This window comes from Hippichthys cyanospilos, chromosome 18 (genome assembly GCF_059441005.1).
Source record: "Hippichthys cyanospilos isolate Australia breed blue-spotted pipefish chromosome 18, RoL_Hcya_1.0, whole genome shotgun sequence".
In the NCBI taxonomy this organism is placed as follows: Eukaryota; Metazoa; Chordata; class Actinopteri; order Syngnathiformes; family Syngnathidae; genus Hippichthys; species Hippichthys cyanospilos.
Window position 1 is genome coordinate 9,130,704 of NC_142386.1, and position 26,151 is coordinate 9,156,854.

The 26,151-nt window shown below is 38.7% G+C and overlaps 1 protein-coding gene across 10 annotated transcripts in view; it reads left to right on the top strand.

Annotated features, from left to right (window-relative positions):
• LOC148408871 (unconventional myosin-XVIIIa-like) overlaps window positions 1–21,203 on the top strand; it is a 79,843-nt gene extending 58,640 nt beyond the window's left edge. For 5 of the 10 annotated variants that reach the window (XM_088440913.1, XM_088440922.1, XM_088440912.1 and 2 more), the window contains 12 exons: window positions 1,342–1,446; window positions 1,629–1,775; window positions 1,889–2,002; window positions 3,722–3,838; window positions 3,918–4,001; window positions 6,305–6,442; window positions 6,859–7,044; window positions 7,117–7,256; window positions 7,757–7,801; window positions 13,566–13,688; window positions 15,914–17,318; window positions 19,615–19,746. In XM_088440913.1, the coding sequence (XP_088297039.1) occupies window positions 1,342–1,446; window positions 1,629–1,775; window positions 1,889–2,002; window positions 3,722–3,838; window positions 3,918–4,001; window positions 6,305–6,442; window positions 6,859–7,044; window positions 7,117–7,256; window positions 7,757–7,801; window positions 13,566–13,688; window positions 15,914–17,303 (2,589 nt within the window). In that variant the 3' untranslated portion in view covers window positions 17,304–17,318; window positions 19,615–19,746. Of the gene's footprint in view, window positions 1–1,341; window positions 1,447–1,628; window positions 1,776–1,888; window positions 2,003–3,721; window positions 3,839–3,917; window positions 4,002–6,304; window positions 6,443–6,858; window positions 7,045–7,116; window positions 7,257–7,756; window positions 7,802–13,565; window positions 13,689–15,913; window positions 17,319–19,614 lie in introns of all 10 variants that reach the window. The other 5 variants (XM_088440918.1, XM_088440919.1, XM_088440916.1 and 2 more) reach the window with 5 other exon arrangements.
• The last annotated feature ends 4,948 nt before the right edge of the window (window positions 21,204–26,151 follow it).

The following is a 26,151-nucleotide window of genomic DNA, read 5'->3' on the forward strand; positions in this document are numbered from 1 at the left end:
TATATTTTTTTTTTTTTTTTGGTCTCTCTATGCAGCCCAATATCAAATGTTTCACGGCTGAGTAGGTGGATGGGGACCTGTGGGCGAGATCGTCAAGTATACATTTTTATGTCTCCATACTGTATTGCATGACAGTTTCAGTACAGTCAGTGGCTTCTTCACGTGACATCAAATGACATCTCATGCAGGAGCTGTACTTATTGATCTCTTTGTGGTGCATTTTCACAAAATCAGACTCAGTCTCTGAAAATGAAAAACGAGATGTTGCTTTATTCTAATTCTGCACTTAATTTCCTTTAACGTGATGTATAATATGGGAGTCGCTCAAAAACTGACAGTTGTTGCCAAGTTGAAATCTCTAGTTTTGAGAAAAACACTCATTACTCAGGCGCATCATTCTCTTCATAGTGGCTGCTGGAAAATGAAAGCAGATACCTTAAGGGGTTTATTTTTTGTAGAAATCCCAAAATGGACACCTCTGTGTGAACTTTGTTTTTCTGTCACTCAAAATTAATCTCGCCGACATAAGCCTGGTTTTGTGAAAACACATCTCATTAATTTGTAACACGATTTTTTTATTTCTCTTTTTACTCATAGGCCACCACCCCTGTTTCAATTTTCAAACATAGTATGAATCAAGTATCTACCTACCCTAATGTAGAATTAGATTTACCACACAATAATATACATCTGAAGAATTGAACATGGGAAAATTCCGTTTTCTTCATAAGAAAATGAGCGGTTTCCGAAAACACATTAATTTTCGCTCAATTCCGTCCTCCAAGAAAGCTCATTCAAATGATGAGGATCTTTATCAAGCTTCTGCGGATCGGAAGAGCTGATCATTTGAATCTGGTGTGCTGGAAGATGGAAACCCCTAAAACATACAGGGTAGTGTCCCTCAAAAACTGAGTTTGGGGATCCCTGGTCTAGTGAGTTCTCATCTGGCAGTGAAATATTTAAATGAGATCATCGCCGATGCTTATTGATGCCGTGCTGAGATAATTCTTGTTCAGATAGGTATCATAGATAATCTGGATTAATTTTGCTCCACCCTGTAGTTTCGTTACGACTACTGTGGCTTTTTTTTTTCCGTGCTGTGTAAATGCACTTCATCGTAATGAAATGTGTCTGTAATACTTTGTTTACTTTTGCATAAGGGGCAAAAATATATATATTGGAATGCAAAGACCCAAACGGCACACATTGCAGGTGTACCGAATAGCTGATTGCAAATTTGAAATACTCCACAAACAAAAGAGGGCCAAGGTTACATTGCACGGGCAATTTTGTCTGTATTGCATTTGTGTGCACCTGACGCTCCGTCCGTGCGTCTCCCAGCTGAAACAGATGGAGGTGCAGCTGGAGGAAGAATACGACGATAAGCAAAAAGTGTTGCGCGAGAGACGTGAGCTGGAGTCCAAACTGCTGAGCGCGCAGGACCAGGTTAGCCCCATTTGTCTCGTCTTCATCCTGTCAGCACTAGACCTGTGTGTGTTAGTGTGTTTGTGTATTCGGTTGGGGGGGAGGGGGTAATTTACTGCTAAATCTCGTCAGTTGCTGAGAGTTGTGATAAAAGAAGAGCGTGTTTATCCACACTGGCTGGACAGGAATGATTTGTCATTCAGGTGAGTCACAGGGACGTAGAGAGCGAGAAGAGGCTGAGGAAAGACCTGAAGAGAACCAAAGTCCTGCTGGCCGATGCTCAGATTATGCTGGACCACCTGAAAAGCAACGCCCCAAGCAAGAGGGAGGTCATCCAATTGAAAAATCAAGTATGCCACTCTTAATACTTTTGAGAAGGTCATACTGGCAGAATAATCCTGAATCCACTGCAAGGTCTAAGATGATATTATTTTACCTTCTTCCTCTTTCCTACTTCTTATAGCTGGAGGAGTCTGAGTTCACTTGTGCAGCTGCAGTGAAAGCTCGAAAAAGTATGGAGCTAGAGATAGAGGACTTACATATCCAAATGGAGGACGTGATGAAAGCCAAACTGTCTGTGAGTAGTCATGCAACTTGAGGGTGTATTGAAATAACTCAAGTTTATTAAGTGTATTACAATTACTCGTCTAAGATGACTTTAATTCACTGAAGTCAAATGTAAACGACAGATCTTGAGCGCTTTGTTGTACCATCAGCATTGTAAATCAGCATTTGCGTGATTTCTAAAATTAGCACTGATGTTGCAACAAAAAATTGTTAATAGGCCCAAAAAAAGCATTTTCGTTTTCCGGCCTAAAGACAATGAAAACCAAAATAATGCAACCCAAAACAAATGTTGTGATGATGTAAAAACTGGCCTACATCTGTCTGACTTTCACACACAAGAGAAGGTAAGAAGTATCGCATGGTTGGCGACTACTGTCAAGCATCTCAGTGGGTTAGAAAAAAAACACTGCTGAGGTTCCCTTTCTTTCCTCGGACTGCAGTCAATCCAAAAAAAAGACCCACAAAGAAGACAACATCACATCACACAAAATAAACGAACCAAAAAAAACAACGAAAATGCAATAAAGTCAGCTTTTATTTCGAAGATGGCCTACATAACTTTTAAGGAAGTAGTCATTTTCATTGCCTTTACCTCACGTTAAATCAATTTTTTTTGGATCACCACAGTCTTAAAGGGCTTCACAGGTGAAAAAGAAATCATACAGAACACCAAAAATACACAACAGCATCCATGGAACAAAGTGCTCGGAAGTGGAAAAAAAAACCCTCAAAAACGGCATCTGGGGAAAATAAGAAACCTTCAGAAGAGACCGTAATTGGGAGGGGCCCACAGGTTGACCTAGATGGCAATTGTTAAAAATAACACATTGTGCCAGATCCAGTGGTAAGTGTCCAGTGCAAAAATGCCTTGACGGGAGGTGATTGTGTATGATCGTCAACACACCACAATTAAAAAGTAATCACATTCAATCCCTGATTAAGAAAACGCTCATCAATTTCCCTCTCGTTGTATGGCACAAGTCTGCAGCGTTAGCACTAGGTGCTAACTGTGTATGCCGTGCTTGGGGTGCATTCAATCGCAGTTAGGCATTTCAAACTCAAGTACAGTACATCCATAACTCTGTCATTGGACACAGGTCTCCAGCATTAGCACTATCCAGGGCATTCAAAGCAGCCATATCAAAATGATAGGGCAAAAGTTATTTGATATTTTACTTAATTAAAATAAATGCGTGCGATGTTACAGTTAATTTCGGAATTGGATTACGTGCGGTGATGTTTTTTTTTTTCTTCCTCTTCTTTTCAGCCATGAGTTTTCATTTTCGGTTTCCGCCAAACATTTTGTCGCATTCCTAATTTGCGCTAATGGCTAAGATGCCCTTTTTTTTAATTCAAATTACAATATGCTCATTAATAGCTGTCACATAAGGGCGCTGGCTGCATTTGCAACTTGTTGACAGAGGCTTTTGTCTCTGGGGCTGCTTGTTAATTGCTGTGTATATGTCAAGGACACGTCTTCCAAATGTCTCACATTAAACAAAGCATTTGGAGGTCTGCAATCACCCGAGAGGACGAACTCTTGGACATTGGCAGCAATCTGCTCCGGCTGCACATTTGCCAGCCTAAATGAGCTCATTGATTATCTTCAATTGGTCTCATCGTCCTGCCAGTAGTACTTCCACATTCACTAATGACCATTTATTGGAGGCCATGAATACGTCCCATTCCTGCTCCTGTTTTTTTTTTTTTTTTTTTCGCCGCGGCTCAGTTGGAGGAGCAGGTGAGCCGCCTTCAGAGAGACAAGAACGACATGCAATCCCGGACAGAGGAAGACCAGGAAGACATGAATGAACTGATGAAGAAACACAAGGCTGCAGTTGCCCAGGTAAACAAGATACATTTAGTTTGCTTTTATTATGTCACATATACATTTCCGTCATATTCTAATTATGCGTGTTCATTAGTCGGCCAGAGATTTAAGCCAGATCAGTGACCTGCAGGCGCAGCTGGAGGAGGCCTCAAAGGAGAAGCAGGAGATTCAAGAAAAGGTACACGCACGGCCGCCTTCTTATTAGACAAATTCTAGGGTGGATATCATAAAACATTCATATATTTCCCTATGAAACATCCATAACACGTGAGTTATACTTTTGAATGTCAGCAAATATTTACATATACTTGAATCACTATCATTCCACTTTTGTCTCCTTAGCTTAGACCACACACAGATGAATGACACAAATCATCATTATCACACGGATTGATGACTTGAACATAACACATTACGGGATGTTTATTTTATGCATGTTAATGCACGAGTAGGTTAGTCGTATACAAAATCATATAAAAACAAAACAAGCGAAACAAAACACTGATCTTAACACATGAATAAGTAATTTAATGAATGTTCCTCACAAACCCTCTTCAAATATGCATGCAAATGTGCATAGGTGAACTTTACATATACATATATACACACACACACGCACACAGATGGATATGTAATCTATCTATCTTTCTATCTATAGCTACGCTATAGATAAAACACTATATATTTATATGCACTTGAGCAGCTTGATGTTGCCGGCATATTTTTATAAGAACATTTTGAGGGTCGGCCCCACATATAGCTGATCTGCTGTGACATCAGCTCCCAGTCCCAATACTCCACTCCGAAACTCATTCGCAACAAAAGCACATCATCTCTTGCTATTAAGCCGCTAGGTCGTTGTTGTGTCTGTATCAGATCCATTGTGCTTTCTCTCTTTTCTTTTCTGCAATGGCTTCAGAAAAAGCACTCCAGTCCATCTCAGGGCTGAATGTGGCTACACTGTGTGTTTGAATAGTTTTATTTTGCAGATGCTTACAGCTCCTTGTTAACCTGGAGCAACCACATTATTTATTCTATAACACTGCAGTCTGTCATGTAAATATCCGGGCTCAGGATTTACATGCATTGATATGTTAAGCAGGTTTAATACACATTTAGTAGAATCATAATAATTGTGCTTTGTGGCTCTTTTTGTGCATATAGTGCAATTTAATCTTGTGCTGCATTGACTATGGTATACATGTGCACGCTCATTTTGCCTCTGAATTCAGGTCGGACCAGACACATAAAAGATCATTATCATTCTCAACTAGTTGCTATTATTGTCAATTAGATAACCGGTAGGTGTTCTCAACCTTCTAAAGAAATCATACTGTAGCTCTGTACGTACCTCTATCATCACCAGCTTTAAATGCAGTAGCATGGTAGAGTGTCAAAAAGCACGAGTGGAGATAGGCGGATAACGATAAAGTGCGGTGCTGATACTGTCTTTCTTTTAGGGTAACAGGACTCACAATGGCAGCCGATATCAGCATCATCAACTCTGTTAAAGCAGTTTTACAATCATGAGCCAGGAATCCCAAAGTTCAGGAAATATTAGTTCGATACGTATGTCTGTCTTTATGTATGGGGCAGGGGGTTGACTCAAACGTACTAGTTGGATCGGTACTTGGTATCAGTGTAGGTTACTACGGCAGTTGATTATTTCTGGTATCGGTCTAAAAAAAATACCTGGGGAAAAAAAAAACCCAAAAAAAAACCTTGCATTGAATGTCCTGCAGTTATTCTTTCATATACCACAATTTTGACAATCACTAATATCCAGTGATATCACCTCATACCCGTGTGAAAGTTTTTTTTTTTCTTCCATGTTCTTGTCCGTAAGGCCCACCCATGAGAACGGTTTTGACTGGGAGCTCTGAGCCGTTGTTAAGAGCATGCCAGACACACCGATAGCCATCGTAAGCATTTGACCTTGAAATGGTTATCTTCCCCAGTAAAAGGGCAATCTGACTTCTTGAATAAAATCAAAGCAGGAATAAAAAATCCACTCACCACTCATGAAGTACCATTGTGCCTTTGGGGTTTTATTGCAACGGCTCGTTCCTTCTTTTATCAGTCCAAAAATGATTCAAGTGAAAGAAATGAACCTTAATTGGACGGTTAAGTGACTTTCCCTCAAGTCATCGCGATCATATCAAATAGTTTGAAGTTATTTGAATGTTGTCGATCTAAAAAAAGTAAATAAGTTGATTTGAACTCCTGTTGTACAAACATTTCAAAATACAAAATGTATGATGTATGGGTGAAACCATATATATATATATATATATATATATATATATATATATATATATATATATATATATATATATATATATATGCAATTTTTGATTATTCTTCAGCCCTCCTTGAAAACAGTAGAGCTGAGTTCAAGAATTAGCACTTAGTGCGCTATGAGGAGTTAGGAGTGTGTGTGTCGCAGTTCTAAAAGTGTGCGTCTTTGTGTCCTTCGCACAGCTTCATTCGCTGCAGAGTCAGCTGGAGTTTCAGGAACAATCCATGGTGGAAAAGTCTCTTGTGAGCCGTCAAGAGGCCAAGATCCGTGAGCTGGAAACCAAATTGGAGTACGAGAGGACACAGATCAAACGGCTGGAGGTCAGACAATCCTTGTGTCTTTTTAACGTCCTTTAGAGAAAATACAAATCCGACATGACGTTTTCATTTTATATGTATCAGGAGGCAGCCATGACATGAGTTGCATCTGAAAAATTGAATGAGATCCAACACATGAACTGGATCACAAAAGATGATAATGCTCAATTTTGTTTAACAGGGCTACATTTATATCATTTTTCTTATCGATGGTATTTTTCTGACTATAAGACACACCAGATTATAAACCACAAAAACAAAATCTGCAACAACAGAAAGTGGACAGAAATTTAATTTTTTAATGCACAGGACTAACCAGATTATAAACCACATTTGTAACACCAGACCACACTATACTACAAGCCACAGGGTTCAAAGCAAGGTTCAAAATTTACATAACGACTTTTTCCCCCCATCAGAGCCTGGTGGGTCGTCTAAAGGAGAATCTTGAGAAAATGTCAGAGGAAAAAAACCAATACATCGCTGCGGAGAACCGAGAGAAGGAACAGAATAAACGGATGCAGAGACAAATAAGGGACATGAAAGAAGAAATGGCCGACGTGTCCAAGAAGGAGTCCGAGGCGAGCCGAAAGAAACACGAGCTGGTAGGCGCTACGGGATAATGTGATTGTACTCAGAACCGAAGAGGAAACGACTCTTTATTATCCATTCGCCAGGAAATGGACATTGAAAGCTTAGAGGCAGCAAATCAGAGCTTACAAGTGGATCTCAAACTGGCCTTTAAGAGGATAGGTGACCTGCAGGCTGCCATCGAGGATGAAATGGAGAGTGATGAAAATGACGACTTAATCAACAGGTACAAAATACCGCTCCCATTGCTTCGATTGAAAAATATGTCGGAGTGGATTTCCAACGTGTAACTTTTTTTCTGTCGAAAGCAACGATTTCTAATGAGTGCGCCAGGATTGTTTTTTTGCAGTCTGTCAATCAGAACTTGTTATTCTTTGTCTCCAGCAGAGACTTCTTTTAGTTTGTAATTCTGGGTCATGCGTCTCTCTGACCTGGTTTAATGCCATTGAATGCTGCTGATATTTTGTGTGTTGGAAAGAAAGAAAGAAGGAAAGAAGGAAAGAAGGAAAGAAGGAAAGAAGGAAAGAAAGAAATAAAGAAAGAAAGAAGGAAAGAAAGAAAGATTAAGAAAAAAGATAAGCCGCTTGAGAAGAAAGGGCACAGTTGATAATAATTCTGTCTGATTATGGAACAACGTTGGCATTGTAATGCCGTGAGCATATCTCACCTATTCTTTTTCTCTGTTTTCTTGTTCCCATTTGGGTGTCGTCCACACTCTCCCTGCAGTTTGCAAGACATGGTGACAAAGTATCAGAAAAGAAAGAACAAAACGTGAGAGTGGGAAAAAAGCATCCCGTGTTTGTCAGGGTGGTTGTTTTGACACCTTTTTTTGTGGGGGGGAGAGAACAATGCAGTATTTTTTAGTGATGCTGACTAACATTTCGATAAGTATTGCATACAATATACTTTGTGAAGCTTTTAAGCCATTTTTCAAGTGAAAGCAAAAATTATGTTGATATTAAATACTGTCGAGGCACACCACCAGAAAAAAAAGTTTCATTTTCTCTACAGCGTGCCTTATAACCCGTTTTTTCCTATGAATATCCAACAAAAAAGTCTAATAAAATAGTAGTTGGATAAAAATATGTATATTTTTTGGTTTGTGAAAAATGATATATAATATATAATAAAATGATATAAATGATATACCCAAAATACCAAATAACACATTTCCATTTAATTATTAATGACTATTCTACATAAATTTTGGTCTGACATGATGCCGGGAACGACTTCAAAATAAAAGTGTACCAAGGCATTTGTGTCCATATATGATTTAAAAAAAAAAGTTTATTTTGAAATTGACCTTCTCACCACATTGCCTGTATGTTTACCGCCATGCAAGTCATTTGTTGCTCCAATTGACTTGATTTTTTCTTTCTGATGCGTACATTAATAAGCGTGTATCTGGCGCAAGAAAACTGCCTGAAAAAAATTAAACAATTACTCAAATTAAATGGAAATTCTCACAGATAAATCTGTTCATTGAGACCGCGGCTTATAATGCGGTGCGCCTTATGATCTTAAAAATACGTTAGATATTTACACAACATTCAAAAGAACAGTAACTCAGTTATTGGCATCATTCTTTATTTCATAAGTTGTAGAAAAAAAATAAAACCTTACACTGAAAACTGTAGATGCTGCATTGTTTTCCATTGTCTTTAATTTGCATCATGTTGTTGTATTGTGTAATTTTCCATACATATGTGATGTGTTTTCACAAAACCAGGCTTATGTTGGGGAGATTAGTTTTGAATTATTGATTTCAGGTCATTTCCCAGCAAAAGTTCAAATTGCATATGAAGGATTTGAAAATGAGCTTTAAACACGCTTTTCTCAAAATCTCACATATCATCAATGTTAAGGCTACCTCTATTTATAATATAGATTTTTCAAAGGGTTTAATTATCTCAATCTTTGTTTTCGGAGACATGAGACAAATTTTGTGAAAACGCATCATATATAAACCGAGCAAGCTGAAGTTTGCTGATGTGGAGAGGCACAATTAAACACACAGTTGATGCTCAAGTCAGAGTAGCATGTGCTGCTTTGCACCCATTGCCTGCAGCGTCAGCTAGTGTGGAGTGGACTAGCCTTTCAGAAGCTTTCCCCTCAAAAGCACTTGCTTGTTTACATGCATGCTTTTTGTTCATTCATCAGCTCCACGGTGCTTTGCTGCTTGCACATTTCTCATTAGTAAAATTAAATGTTTAAATCATGCTCTTTATTTTCCGGAACCCACGATTAGCTTGCAAACAGCTAAATTTTCCTGACCGAGCATAGTCCAGATTCAAACATTCTCCTTTAACTTATACTTGTTTGTTGCCTCCACAGACACCTTACCTTTTGATGTCCTTTTTTTCCTTTTTACTTCACGCGAAGATAAATTGATTGATTGCGGTGTCATATCATTGTGAAATATTTTTTTTCTTGAATCCTCAAGTGGATTATCCACATGCATTTACCATTGTATTAGGGTACAAATGCACCTAAATGAGGTTAACAATGTTAGACACACCTCTTAGTGATTTTATACACGGCTGCCAAGTGTCACAATAACAAACCGGCCGTTAACATCAATCAAAATTATGCATCAATATTGTAGGGTAGCGAGGCACAGTACAGGCAAGGTGAATAAACTAGACTTATTTTTTGAATAGAATGCACTGGTCAATATGTCGAGTAATTAACTTTAAAAGTATGGTACCGAAGCGGTAACATTGAGGCATATGTGATTTGAGGCTGAGTTTGAGTATTTGTGACAAAGATTTACAACCAGCCAAGGCTGATTGTCAGAAGCCATTAACGTTCACTTCCAAATTCTTGGGGCTTGTTTGTATCTGTAGGCCTCAGGAGCGGTTAGCAAGGAATGGAGGGCCAAGGACAAATTGGTTCTGACACCATTTGCACAACACTCAATTGCAAGCCACCTTTTATTTCACATTGGTTTGAGTTTTATAGCGAGGAGTGAGAGAGGAATTTGCTTTGGATGAGTTTTCGCATTTTTGAAGGACATTGTGTTACCGAATGTGATTGCGTGATTATCGGCGTTGTCAAAGTTAAAAAGTGACCTTTGGGGATTAATTAAAGTTTGATAAAGGATGGAAAAACAATACGTCAGTTTATTCAGTTCGATTTACTTGTAACGGCTGAACTTGTGGGAGGAGAGTGACTGGCACAGAAATGCAAAGATGGACGTTCGTGTTGGTTTACTTAGCCAAGTTCTGACATTGTATTAGTGTTACATTTTTGGCATTTTCGATGACATAATACCCCCACGGGGCCTGAGAAAAGTTCTGGGAAATGTTTCTTATGAGAATACCATAAGGACAAAATGCCTGAATGAGTCAAATGTGGATTAATTACCATAAATTATGGAACATTTTACAGCGTCTTTGTGAAAATTGAGCTTTGGTCATTTTGTTCCAACAGTTGCATTTTGCAGGAATAACAACGTATTTAAGGAAAGCTATTACAACAGTCTTTAAAATGAAATGTTTTATATGATGATTTTATTCCAAGATTTTACTCATAACTGTCTGATGCAAACTTTGTAGAATATAGTTGCCGGAAAACGTGATTAATTATAGGAAATTTTGTGAAGACTGTATGAAAAATGGTTGCAATGAGTAAATTTTCATAGTTTTGGGTTTTACAGGAAAATAATTTTATTTAAGGATCAAAGAAGAGACACAGCAGTCTTACAGTATCTGTAAATATCTGTTGTGAACTCAGTTGAAAATATTTTCTGAAAAAATCTGATCGATCGCCATAAATTATGGAAAATTTTGCAGACTATGAAAAATGGCTGTTATAGTGAGTCAAATTTCATAGTTTTTTTTAAAGTGGTATTTTATGGAAAAAAGTCCAATATAAGGATCTGTGAAAGCTTTCACAAAAGTAATTGAAATGAAATGTTAACTTGATTATTTTACGTAAATTCCAAGATTTTACTCAAGTAAATATCTGTTAAAAACTTCATAGAAAAAAATTGCTGAAAAAAGTGATTCATCCTCATTTTTTCTCCAACAGTTGTGTTTTACAGGCTAAGAGTCGCATTAAAGGATTACATAAAGCTATGACAGCAGTCTACAAAAATAAATGCTTTTTGAGTATTTTACAAAAATTCCAATATTTTACTAAAGTAAATATTGGTTACCAAATTTATCCTGATTAATAGCCATTATTTAACAAACGTTTTGTGATTTTTTTTTTCCCCTTTGGTTGGCTCTTTCTGGGATTCAGTGTAGACATGAAACAAATTCATTTGGACTACAAATTAAGCTTCACCTTTCTTGTATAGCAAAAAGAAAAAGAAAAAACGTTTTTTCGAGCTAGACCTTCTCTCAAACTAGAGACAGAACAAATTGTTCTCGATGGGAATGAGCTGCATTTTTGACAAGGGGGCATGGTGACACGGGTGATGAATTTTTTTTTTTTTTTTTTAGATGGGTCTGAGGACACCTGATAAAGCTTACCAGCATAGCTATCATCCTGCACTGTCATGAATAATGTTCTTTCCTCATTTTCAGCAAATACATCAAGATGGATCATCTTGTCACTTTTATTGATAGTTAGGCATCTGTAGCCTGGATCCCAGCATTTAGTGAGAACAAGACAGTTTCCATGGATAAAACACAACTTCTATGGTTATGAAAGATCGTGAAGGTGAAACTATTAATCAAACCTTACTGCCACAACCATTAAAAAGTTATACAGTAATATATTTTTATGATTGGAGAATATGCACATATTTGGAATTTTAGAATATTAGCAATTTCAGTATTGAATGGCTTAGCAACACACTGTATTAATGTTTTATTTTACTAATACCTCGTTAATCCACAGGATGGAGTAGACCCAAGTTCATTTAATTAGAACAAAAGATTGTTTAAGATTAGGCTGTTGGCACAAATCCTTGCATGGAGACACTCAGAAAATGGGTCCCGCTGCAGCACATTTATTAGGTCTAAAAATACGTAATATCTTATACTTGGTGGAAAATGTGGTCCTTTTAGGAGACATTTTTATCAGTATTATCTGTTTATCCTAAAATAATAGGGAATTCAATTTCTTCCACATTTAACCCGGCTTCAACATGTTCCAAATATTCACACTTCCCGTGCTGCTGTTTGTCTCACTTACTTTCACAGTTTTCCCACAATTCAATAGTTTTCGCCCCAAAAAGCCGTACATTCCCAAAAGGGAATGAAAAAAAATTAGTCCCCATATGAAACTAGTAAGATCAATTGATTCTCTTTGTGATCAATTTTCAGCTTTTTTGCAATTCCTACATTCCTAAAAAAGGTATTTTTCAACAACAAATTTCTTCAGTCATGTGAGTGTATGGGATCGGGTTTAAAAATGCAAAACTTTGTTTATTTGTTTCACCTTAGCAACGATTTTCAACATTTTGCCATCCTGCATAATCGTTTACATTTTTACACATTTCTGTATTTTTCAACCATATAATTTCTCTGTATTCCATTGTTTTTCATTCTTCAAAAACTTCTGCAGTCTCACGTTTTCAATGTCAGCCTTTTTCAACAATTCTCGCCTCAATTTTTGTCATTTATAGGTGGCACCAGACTGGGGTGACTGACAGTGACATGCAGGCTGTAACATCAGACATTTACGCAGAAATGTTAGATGGACGTTTTTCAATTTTATGTTGTATTGAAAGCATTTTCTTACCGGCTAGTTCCAGTGACATCATGCCTTCAACACGGAATAAACATGTGTACTGTGAGATTGCCCCCTGGTGGCTGGTAAAACATTTGCAGATACGCCTTACCGGCCTATAAACCGCAGGGCTCAAAGCATAAGAAAAAAGTAGCGGCATAAAGTCCAAAATTGACTGTATTTGCTATTCACTATTATTAGATGCTCCTCACTTGAACGATTGCAGAAAGTTTTGGAGTCTTCAGGCGTTTATGCTAGAAAACCTCCCAACTACTGCAGTTGTAAACCTTTTGGGTCACATGGAATATTCAGCTCTCCATTTAATGAACTTGGCTCCACAGGTCTCTATATTGATCGTCATGCCAAGAGTAGGGGCTTTTGCATGCTCATGGCTTTGCTCCATTACTAGCGGCTCACGTGCCACACAGATGCCAGCAGCCAAACAAGTTGATTATCCCGCCAAGGGCTTGATCTGCATTCTGCTTGGATAAAACATGTGCTTTAACTGGAGTATGTTGAGTAATGGCATGAGATTTATGCTTCTTCTGTCTGCACTGCAATGCATCACTCTAACCTCCTATTACAAAGTGGCCATTCATTACACAGTTATGTAAGTTATGGGATTGCACTGCATAAATATTCATCCGACAAGTCATTTTCTCTTTTACTTGTGAAAATAATTCCAAGCCACTGAGATTACTCACATTTTGACAAAGAAGTCAAAGAGAGAAATCAAGTTGACTGATTTGTGAAATTGAGTCGTTTGTTCATCAAGTAACAGTTAAGAACACGACTTGTGTGCACGACAAATGGATATTTTATTGTCTCGCGCTCGTCTTTGTACTCACAGTGGGCAAGAGACAGACACAGATTCTGAAGTGGAGGACCGTGTGGATGGGGTTAAGTCTTGGCTCTCCAAGAACAAAGCCTCCTCCAAGCCCCAGTCGGACGAGGGAAGTCTGAAGAGTGCCAGGTTAGTGCCTCCTCCTCCTCTCATCCTCTTGCCTCATCACAGATAACCACATGGATCTCTGTGATAGAGCAGTGATAAGAGCTATATTGAGCAGTGTGCTCAGTGAAGTACCTGTCATACTCTATATATGGTGCTGCGCGTGAGTCTTTGACCATCAGTCGATATGTTTTAACGGGGCTGTAATGGCCATATCGAACGTCATTCTCACTCATGCCGTAAACCTCTGCCGGGGCCAAACTGTTAACAAAAAAATATTGCATTTGTTTTTCCATCATTTTGGCAGGGAGCAGACTACTTCCTGGGTAGTGGAGGATGTCAGACAGGCTGTAATGTTGTGTACAGTAAATTTCCTGGAGATCTTCCTTTCTGTCTGTCCTACTACTTACGGTCTTATTACCATATTTTTCGGATCTCGCCTATAGAATCAGGTGCATCTTATGTATGGATGTCGACTTTTCCGCTTGTCGTCTTTAGTTTAAATCCTTCCTAATGTCCTTCATGTCACTGTCCGAAATATACGGTTGTCTGCATCTTTAATAGGGCTAAATCTAGAATTGATGTTGAATAAAGTTTGACATTATTCATTTACCGGTATGTTTCTCATAATTGGCATTAATGTGCCTGGTCCGCTTTATAAGCCAGTCCACCTTTTACTACCTAGTAGGGTGAAAAAAATATACATATTTTGCAAAGTTCAAAGTGTGTTGGAAATATCCGTTCAATCTAAGTACAAGGCAGAAAGATTTATTTATTTATTTATTGCATGCTGGAGAAATTGAGCCTTTTGCATTCAAACCCTTCTGCATAATGTTTTTATGTTACATTGCCTCTAGAAAATCTGATCAAAAAAACTGTCAAATAAGTGTAAGCCGGTACCACCATTATTCCTCAGCCTTCTCTTCAATTCTTCCCTTTAGTAGTCGACTCAGGGAATCTTCTCATAATGGCTCACAAGTTTAAAAGTTTGACTAGTTTTTCATTGGGCCAAAATGCCAGGATGTCATTGGGTCAATATTAGCATGTTTCAAACCACGACACTTGCCCCAAAAACTCGACTTAATTAGCATAGATGGAAGATTATGGTAAATGGTAAATGGACTTTTATGCTTTTCAACTTGAGTTACTCAAAGCACATTACACTGACTACTGTGATTGGTAATCATTTTTTTACTGAATTTATTTGTTATGGGGTGTTTTACAACTCTTTAAAATGGTCGATCCGTGTTTTGTCGAGAATTCCACTAAAATGGTGGCCACTTATCACATTGATACTGAAAATACATTTTGCTTTACATATGGAAATTGCCAAAACTAGAACTTTTTGTTGAGACTGCACCTTCTAATCCCGTGAGCCTATCGTCCAAAAATTTGCAGAGATGGGCAGTCCGTCAATGATAGACTTACAGTATGTTGTTGACAAATGATGCACAAGCAAACATTTGTAAAATTCCCACCTCTGGTAGTGACAAAGTGATTGTGGAAGCATGGGTTAAATAAAACGGTGGATCGACATTCTGACAATTACAGTTTGGTTTTGCTTAAACAAATGGCAGACTACAATGACTGAAGGGGACTCGTAGCATTGACAAATGATGAATGACGGACCAGTAAAAAATTGTAAAATGGCCACCTCTGGTAATATGTCAAAACAAAAGATTTGAAAATGTCATGCCATTAATATTGTAGATTCTTTACAGTCGTCCTTGTGGGATAATCTTGTCAAACCAATTACGGCAAAAAGGCATTCCTTGAGAGATAACTAACTACAATCTCTAAAAGGCCCAGCTTTACCAGAGGCAAAAAAAGGATGGGGTAATTTATGCGATTAGGTGTCATTGCTCTCCTTTCCAGTAATCTGTCTAATGACAGCAGGCGGAATGGCGAAGTGGCTGCTGTCAAATTTATTGAAGTGGCCTGTGGCCAGTTGGCGCGTCTGCTAAATGATGCCTCTGCTTCCATAGATCTTCTGACTTGTTGACTCCTGTACTGCCTACAATGGCATTGTGTACATAAACAGCAATAGCTAGAGGGAGAGGGCACTCCCTTGCCATCAACCTCCAAAGGACAAAAAGAGCGTGACAAATTATCAGTTCCATCCGACATTACAGATTAGCATCAGGACACACAACAACGCGAGGAACAATATGCTGCTCATTATATTAATTTCTTTGCCTCAACTGAAATGCGTATTTTCTGGGTTATTTATATATTTTGATACCCTCTAGATATGCATCAAATGTGGATGCCAAAGACGCAAAAGATGGTAAGGAGAAGACGAGTGATGGAAGCCAAGATGGCAAAGACATAGAGCAGAACAGGTCGGTTTCCGTCATGAGCTCCCTGAGCTATCGGAAACGTTCCAATCTTAAAGACTCCATCGGGGGGACAGGTGATGAGAGCTCCCTCTTTAGCACTCTAAAAGAACAGCCCGACACGCCCGATCACAGCTCAATTCGCAAAGCCAAGGCCAAGTCTGGAGATCTCCAGGAAGACCGGAAGAAGAACCAAGGACAGGAAGACTTTGATGACGAGGGCTCCATCATTTCCATGGCCTATTCGGAGGCCACCAGCAGGGCGAGGAAGGGTTTGGAGTCACGCTGGACCTCGCGAAGTAGCCCTGAATTTGATAAGGACTCCACCGTCTCTTCTGTAGCTCCAAGTAGGATATCCACCAGGAGGGCGATGCTGGATGATGATGCCAAGTCCACCATCAGCAGTGTGAGTCGCACTAGCCCACGATCGCTGCACCGGAGCAGCTCCTGGAAAGACGACAGGCGCGCCAATTCCCGCCTGTCCCTCGCTCGCAGTTGCGGCCTTAGCGAGTTTGGTGTAAACATCGATGATGACGACAATGAGGATGGCCGAAGTGTCGCTTTCAGTCAAGGGAGGACTTCCCCTTACAGTCCTCGCTCCACCACCCGTAGTTTTTCCACCCCAGCCCGAGCTCGCTCTTCCGACGGCAACCCGCCAGATACGTCTGACATCAAGCCTGTCACGCACCGAAATTATTTGGACCCCGATTTGGAGGCTGCTATCAATGAGGTGCTCAGCTTCAAACCCATTAAGTTCAAGCGTAGCAAACTTGAGTCCAGTGATGAGGAAGCAGATGAAAAGATGGGACTAGCAAGCAAGGATGGAAGGAAGATGGATGATCATGAAGGACTGGGGGGCAGTAAATCCACCTTGTTTCGCTCTGCTTCCGGATCCGCTCTGGACTACGGAAGCCGACCAGCTAGCATCCTCAGTACCGGCTCTTACAGCCGCAAAGACAAAAAAAGCAAAATTGCCCAGTCGGATGACTCCTCTTCAGATGATCGTCAGAGCAGGAAGAGCTCAAGGCGAAAGAAGGGCAAAAAATCCAAGAAGAGATCCAAGAAAAAGGAAAGCGAGTCAGAAGATTCCTCTTCGTCATCAGAATCGTCCGAATCCTCCTCCTCGTCGTCGGACTCCACAGTCTCATACCGTAGTTCGAACAGTGTTAAAAAGAGCCCGAAACAGCCGTCTGATGACGAAAGCGCAAGTGGCGGAACATCCAGGAAGAAGGATAGTAAGAGAAAACAGAAGAAAATGGATAACGTAATGATGAAGTACCTCTACAGGCCAGACAGTGACTGATTGCAACAAATTAAGGTGATATTTGGTGTGACAATAATCCTGCGGTCTGAAACTCATCCTGAATCACTCCTTGCGGACTAACGTACTAACTGCCGTCATTTGCTTGTTCTTGCATTTGATGTGTATTCTCATTGGAAATTTTCCTTCTAAAACTCAACTTGTGATGTAACAGATTTTCTTCTATTAAAACGAATAAGTGTGAGAGGTAATATCACAATCCCGGGATGCTCGAACGATAGGGTGGTTAGCAATCAAAGTCCCCCTCCCGACTACCTTTCAATGTGAAAGACACTCTCATTTTCAGCTCTGGTGTGACCAAAGAACCAAATTACAGGAGAAAATAACCTTAGAGCTTACTTTTCTCAAGTCACGCTACCCACACATGTTGGCCAATATGTAACACTTATTAGTTTTGCAGCAACAGTTAAACCAGAAAAGCAATAAACACTTTGGAATCTTATTTTTTTTCCACAAATCAAATTTATATAATTTAATCATTATATTTCTTGTCACACTTTTGAAAGGTGTCAGCACAGCATATTGCCTTTCCACTTGGAAGAATACTGCCTTGACTACTTAACATTTTATAACCTATAAGGCTCACTTGAAATCCTTTAGAATTTTTCAAAGATCAAGAGTACTGTGATCAGATGTGCCTTATGCATGAAAGTCGGCCTTTCAGTTAGTCTTTAATTCAAAGTCGTCCTTACTTACTTTCGCCTTACAGACCCAAGAATACGGTACTTTACGTTTTGTCAAAAAAATACTTAATATTTTTTTTGGACTAACTCTAGAATTTAAGTTGAGCAAATTTTGATTAATTTGCCTTACTTGTTTGATTCCTTAATGTGCAGCGATGCCCCTCGTAACCCGGTGCACAGTACTTAATAACTCAATGTGCTTTACAACCCGGTGTGCCCTATACATCACATTGAAATCTCCCCCCCAAATAGACCTGTTCTTTGATACTGTGTCTAACGCAATATTCCTTAAAGCAGGCATGTCCAAACACAGTCCTCGGGGGTCACCTATTCTGCATGTTTTTTTAGTTTTCTGTCCCCCAGCACACCTGATTCAAATGATCAGCTCATCAGAAGCCTGATAACGATCCTGATCATTTGAATCAGCTGCATTCAACGACGGAATTATTAAAAACATGTAGGATAGGCGGCCCTGGAGGACTGGTTTTGGACATGTCTTAAAGATTTATGTGCCATATAACCTGGTGTGCATTATAACTTGATGTGCCTCAAAGCCGGTGTTCCATATAACACGGTGTGTTTTATAACCCAATACGCCTTATAAACAGGTGTGCCTTATAAGCCATTGTCTCTATTTATTATATAGAAGTTCCCCCTCAAAATACACCTGTTCATTAACACTGTGCCTTATAATCTGATATGCCTTATAATGCGGTGCGTTTTATAACCCAATGAGCCATATAATCCGATGTGCTTTATAAGACATTGGAGACATCATATGGGAAGTTACAAAATATAGACCAACAAATAATAGACCATTTTTGGTAATGCATCGGGGCGGCCCCTCGAGAACCGGTTTTGGACATGCCTGTCTTAAAGATTTATGTGCCTCATAACCCAATGTGCAGTCTAACTCGATGCACCTTTTAACCCGTTATGCTTTATAGGCCTTTGTTTCTATACATTATATGGAAATTTCCCCACAAAATAGACCTGTTCATCGAGACTGTGCCTTATAACCCAACATGCCTTAAAACCTGGTGTGCTTTTTAAGCTGAAGTAACCCGTTGCACCATATAAGCCGGTATCAGCAGACATTTTATGAAAACATTGAAACTGCGCCTTATAACTTCAAATGCCCTATAACCCGGTGTGCTGTATAACCCAATGCGCTTTATAAGCTACTGTGCCCTATACATCATATGGAAATGTCCATATTTAGTCTCACGTTACTTGAAACTGCTGTTTAACTCGATATGTCTTATAAGACCGTGTGCCCTTATAATCCGGTGTACAATATAACCTGGTGTGCCTTATAAGACATAGTGCTCTATCCAGAAAAGGGATTTTTTCAAAAATAGACCTGTTCATAGACGGTAGACCTTAAAATATTGTATGACCGTTCTTTGCACTGTGGATAAGCTGTATAAAAGGGTTGAGATTCATTGAACTCCACTGACCTTTAATCAGACTCGTATGACTTTACGTAGAAACAACTTCTTGAAAATCATTATAATGCTTTGTTTAAGGGTAAGCAAAAGAAAGCGGACAAGGGATGCATATTAACAATATTACAATCTCATTTGTGGTGTATGCGTTGACTTTCACAGCCCTCCTGTGTCCAGGCGACTTCTGACCCTCGGCAAATCTGACGAAGAGGACGCGGCGGACTCAAACACAGACAGGCATCTGCCGAGGCCGCGCTACGGCGAGCGCACGCTGGGCGAGAGCGCGTCGTAATTCAAACCGAGGTCACCTTGTGCTCTCAAGTGAAAGCAAACACACAGGAGAGATACAATCCTATAGAGAAAAACAATTTTGGGTCGTTTAATTTGGGGATTCTGTCATATTTGTTCTTTCTCATGAAAGCCGGTTTGCTTCCGAAGCTTATTGCAGCTCACCTTTTATGTGATGCTTGACAAAGTTAAGTGAAGATGAAATATTTGGGAGGGGAGGACGGGGTGGGTCTTGGCACTTCTGTATTTTAAAGGGCTGCTCTTCAGGCAAATTTAAGCATTCCTCTGCACTTCCTGTCTATTCATCCCTGCCAAGAGGATTTAGATAAGCCTGCTCTGGATGGACTTCTTCAAGAAAAGTCTGACCAACTCTAAGACTCCTCTTATCTCTTTTCCTATTAATGGGGGTTCACTCAATGGGAAGAATTTGGGCCTCTTTAAATTAATTACCATAAATTACATTTTCATGTCAAGAGTATTTCAAAACCAATTGAATAATTGCAGCCAAATGATCAAGTGATTGCACAGATGAAACAAAATACTATTTATATTTTAAGAACTAACCAAGCAGTTGTATTCAAAATTGTTTTTGTATTTATTCAGCAATACATTGTTCCATGGTATAGGAAGACTTTAAAAACCCCAAAAGAAAGTATTTAATAAAGATGTGATCTTCTATGTCGCTTGTCTACGTCAGGTGTGTTATGAAGCCACATGACATTAAAAAAAATAGAGATAACTTTGTACCTGTAGAACAGTTTAAGTTTATAATTACTGCATACCACCTTCACATTTGGTGAAGTTAAAATGTCCAGAGTATTTCTGTATGTTTGATGTGACATTTTATTTATTTCAACCATTTGGGGTCCCTCAAAATGAGAGCATTTGTTTATTCTTTTTACTCATTTTGTAGGAGTAAAACTATAGTAAATTATGCAGTATGTTATTAGCACAACAATTGTATAAATCTTACCTTTAAATATACTTCAAATTTTCAGATTTCATAATCGATTTAATAGAACAACATACACATGTACTATAATTGTTTAGACAGTTCATATTTCTATTTTGGGCCTTACAGTGATTGTGATTTTATTCATTTAAACTATCCAAGGAAGTGTAGTATATATCGATGCATGTAGCCTGCTGATTGTGCTTATGTGTACAAAAAACAACAAAAAAAAAAACAAAGAGTTGCTATTAACATAGCTTCCCAGAAAAACCTAATCTGCATTTCATGTCTTATTTTTGCATTTCTCTCTTTTCTCTTTGCCCTGCGCATGAATATTAATATAGAGACAACTTTGATGTTGGTGATCCCAAATATGTTTAAATGAAAACATTTACTGCTGTTATTACAAACACTGTTTGAGGCGTCTGGTTTGGTTCCATTTTTGGAATGTATCATTGTTTTTGAAATAAGCTTTTTCTAGGAAATAAATGAACTGCTGCAAAATCAACAAGAGCTTTCCTGTCATTCAGGTGTCATGCTATTTTCATACACCCTTGTCATGAAAGAATGCAAGAATAGCAGGTCAGAAATAAGTTTTAACCAAACGAGTCGTGGATGCGTTTAATTAAATTTAGCTCCGACCCCTGAGTATCTTCTCAGCCTACCCAGCGGCTTTTCTCAGGAGACAAGAGGAAACAAACAATTCATGGAAATAAATGAAGTTGAGCTGCAGGGAATGCAGACTGATGTTTTTGCTCACGTTATCGCTGAACATGTTTAATATGTATACCGCATAACTCCACCGTGCAAACTAAGCTGGAGGCAAATTAAGGAAAGCAAAGAGTTCCTCCTCCACATCAATCTCCATCCATATACAGTTTACAGTGGGTAGACTGAAATAGATTGATGGTTTCTAGAATCACCACCTTGCTGGATAGTCACGCTCGGTATGTTTTGCTGGGGAAAAAAAAAAAAAAAAAAAAAACTTATTTATCCAACCAATCTATAATCCCCATTCCGACACACAACCTGTCCTTCACTCTGCCCGAGAGCTTTAGATGCAATTTCACCTCGCTTGTGTGCACCCTCTGGGTGGCTGCTTAAAGGCTTTCCATTTAGTGGCAGATTAAATTTGGCTTCTGATTTTACGTATTTCGCTCTCTAACACTTTCCCAAATCGCTGGAGCAGGAAGTCATTAGCTTGGCAAAGCTGAGCAAGTCTGTGTTTATGGAACAAACCCTTCCCCTTATAGTTTAACAAGTCTACACATTTCTGCTCAAATGTCCGTTTTTTTATAAAATGGAAAAATATGTGACATATAACTGACTATGCAAATGAGAAGGGAGAAAAAACTCTGACAAAATTTCAGTAAAATCAAGGCGGAAACTGTGTATGTATAATATAATGTGGCTGTATTCGGACTTATGAAATCACATTCAAACAACTGGCACTATTTAAAATACCTTTGATTGACTCCAAATAATGAGATGTTCTAGCAGGAGGGCTTCTGCAGCATCAGAAGAGAACTCGTTCAAAGGTGTCAGTCAGAAGGATACAAAAATATTTCCAAGGCATTAAATATACCAAGGAACATTGTTAAGGCTTTTAATACCATCCATTAAAAAAACGGGCCAGCCATTCAAATTTCAGGATTCTGACTGATTTTATATTTCCCAGCATAATGACCAAACCAGTGCTGCTTTAAAAAAAAAAAAAAAAATGGTTGACATAAATTGAAGTCAATGGAAACCAAGTTTGATCTATATTTTTTACATTTCAAATGGTGTTTGTTGCATACACAAAACTGCTCATCATAAAATCTCCACTGCTTTTCGATAGAGCTATGACCACTCTTCCACTGCATGAACACAAGCATTATTTTACATAATACATCATCTGCTTTGAAGTAGAACATTGGAGTGTGGGGCTTGCGCACATGCTTTACATGTCACACGTTATTTACATACTGCTGCGTCCTTCCCTGACATGAATAGAAATGACTTGTCTCCTCCAATAAGACCCTGCACCACTCTGGACAAATATGCACCTTTTAGAATTACAAAGAAGCTGGAGAGCGGCCAAAACAAGTCCCGATTTTCAAGCGTAACAGCATTTCATATGTTGCAAAACAACTCTATTTGCCAAGCATCTCCATATTCTGACCTTGGTTGGAGGCGGGGTACTGTAAAACCGGGAAATGTGTTTAAACACTCATTGCCCTTTAATATCAGGGCGGGTCGTGTTTTGATGGATACCTGCCTTCAATAATGCGAAGATCGGCGGCGCCGGGATGCTGTGCGGGGAACAGGTGAGGAGGCTGTATTCATTTGCAATTCTGAGATGAAAAAAAACCACTGCCGAGCGCGCTGCTTGGGCGCCTCTCTTTGTTTGCACATATCATTTCCACTCTAATGAACACTGCACAGTAGCAAGCCCTTGTAACGAGGCTCAAAAAGCTAGCCTCAAACATTGTTTACATTTCGCATAGGCCTCCGCAGAGCCTGGGGAACAATACAATCATTTTCCTCCCTCCATGTAGAGGCTCCCATAAAAGTAAATCACACCTTCAGTCGTGGCAAATCTTTGATATATTTTGTTTTCTGCGCCTACTCACACTCTAAGCGCAGTGTGAATCTTGCAAACAAATAGGTGAAAATTTCTGTGGTGAAATCATTGCTTTAGCGTCACAATGAGCCCAGGTTGCAAAACACTCCAGGTTATCCTTCGTGTTGGCTGCTGCAAAAAGAGTTTTTGTCACTGCTTCATGTTTTGGTTTCAAGTAAAGAATTAGATGTAATAGAGTGGTGCACAATCGGGGGAATTGTAGATTAGTCACTTCACAAAAAGTAGTCTCAGTAATGCTCAAATATTTCAAAACCTTAGCTGGTTTTTAGAAACACACTTTAGACTTTGACAATGTTAAATATGACATCAATTTCTATGCCCCTTTAGTTTTTATTTTTAAATTATGTCATGATGGATGTCTGGCAAGATTTAAGATGTGACACATCAAATGGTAAAATGTGTCATCATGGATTTTTTCCAGGTAAAATTTTCTTCAAGAAAACCGCTTCAGTTGGTGCAGAACGGCCTATGGAATCTGTCAACACTGGGCTGATGTAAAAACGGTTTTGCCCAGCACTGGTATTGACCGTCTTTTGATATTCCGTATTTTCCGCATTATTAGGCACACCTAAAAGCGTTACATTTTATTAAAAGCTGATGGTGCGTCTTATAATCCAGTGCGCCTTATATATCAATCATATCATGAGTTTACTGCATAAACTGCTGACTTCTCTGATCATTGAGTTGACATTCCCTTAAGCGCAGCTCCATTTTGTGGATACATAACAGAATGCAAATGCAGCCACCACTGAAACTGATTCCATGTGCCTTATAATCCGGTGTGCCTTATATACAATTTTTAGAAAAACATTTTATTTATGTTTTTGATTAACCATTCAATGATGGTGCGCCTTATAATCCAGTGCGCCTTATAGTGTGGAAAATACAGAAGTTCAAAGTTGCCACTCAAGCTCGATGAGCTGCATGCATGCAATGAGCATGACTGCATTATGATGTCCTGATTCTGCTAGTGATAGCAGAATAAATGTACCAGTAGGTCCTCTTATCGTTCTTAATTTACAGCATGCCACAGCGTTGAATTTCAAATAATAATGCTAGGCTAATAACTGCATTCAATATACCGTAGCTTAACATTCTTATCTTGATGGGTCTCGTCTCTACGCCATGTTTGGGCACAACATATTTTTCCAGTGTCCTGAGCAATTGGCTTGTACATGTATGCGCCAACATACGTCATGCCAACTATCTTCTCTTCCTCAAACTCTTCAAACTCCAAGTTCTCTGATTTGGTTGAAATATCCTTTTCTAACTGGCTTTGGAGATGTTCAAAGTTATTACCAGACCAAACTTATGAGAATGGTTTTTGAACAACATTCAGGTATACGATGTAATTGTTACAAGATGATACCAGTTACCATTAAGACTGCCAACTTCATATTTGACTCAAGTGTTTTCCTTGTGGATATTCAATTAAACTGTCCAAACAATCAGCCTATAGTTCCACACTAATGTTTTATCAGCCTAATGATTGCCTCAACCAGCATGGAGATTTCCAAAGTCTATGTGGTTAGTTCCAATAGCTCAACGCCTGTGGTCAACATTAGATTTTTATCTGCTTCATAAAGTAATAAAAGAATGGTCTGCACTTCACCACCCGGGAAATGATTCACCAAAAACATTGGACTCTGTGAAAATACAGGTACTCTGTAATATATAAAATATTAAATTTTTGTAGCATACTTCTCCACACCTCAGTTCCATTTTGCTATTGTATGAAGGCAGTTAGTGATTATACTAAATATAGTGCAGAAATCCACGTTTTATTATACCAAAAACACACTTGTATGAGTTTTAACTATCTATTTGTTAGATGCCATGTTCTAAAATCTGAGTTTCATTTGACTTTGTGTTCACTGACATTCATTATTTCCTGCACTCCACTGCTGCAGTCTAGCTGTATTTCTAATGATCCTTGAATCTCCAGATCCCAATTCCAATTCTGGAGTCATGCTGTTGCTGAAAGCTGTTGCCAAACATCCAGTGTGCTTAATTCTGCATGTTCGGCACATGGTCCCAGAGATGCTATAAGATGACCCTTACAAACAGCTTTTTGTAGTCAAATTTGAACACCTCATTTTCTTTAGCGGTATGGTAACTCATTCGATCCCAAAGTCAACATATGGCATATGTTTTTTAGAATCCCCACATTAAATCCCAGGCACTTATTAATATTCTTTTTTTCCCAAGTTTGGCTAAATGAAGGTCAAAAAATGGCATACTTAAACAATTAAACACTAATGCAATAGATTACCCTTGGTACTTTAGATAATTAAACACTCATTTATTATTTTAGACAATCATGTACTACAGTAATTATTATATGTACTGAAGTACAAATATAATGGATTACTTAAGTGCCTAAAGTAATTAAGTACTAAAGCACTAAAATTAAGCAGTTACTCATCAAAATTCATTGATTACTTTATTACTTTCATTACTGCTTGATTGCCTCAGTCCTCAAAGTAATCACTAGAGCACTTAGTGACCTAAAGTAATCAATCACTTTAGAACTTAAATGCTTAGATTAATCATTTACTTGAATGTTTCATCAAATCAGGTGAATTGATTACTTTAGAACTTACAGTAATTCATTTCATACCTGTCATATTTCGACCCTCCTTTAGCCAAAAACTTGAAAAAATAAATAGGTTTCTGAGATTGAAACATAAAGAAAACATAAAGAAGGCCGGGTTTTCGGATTGACTCTGTTACTTTATTTTTTTCAGCCCATGGTGAAATCATTTCATCATTGTCAAAAAGTGTTGGCATTTGAGGTATGTTGCTGAGTTGCAATCATGTTCTTGGCAACTTC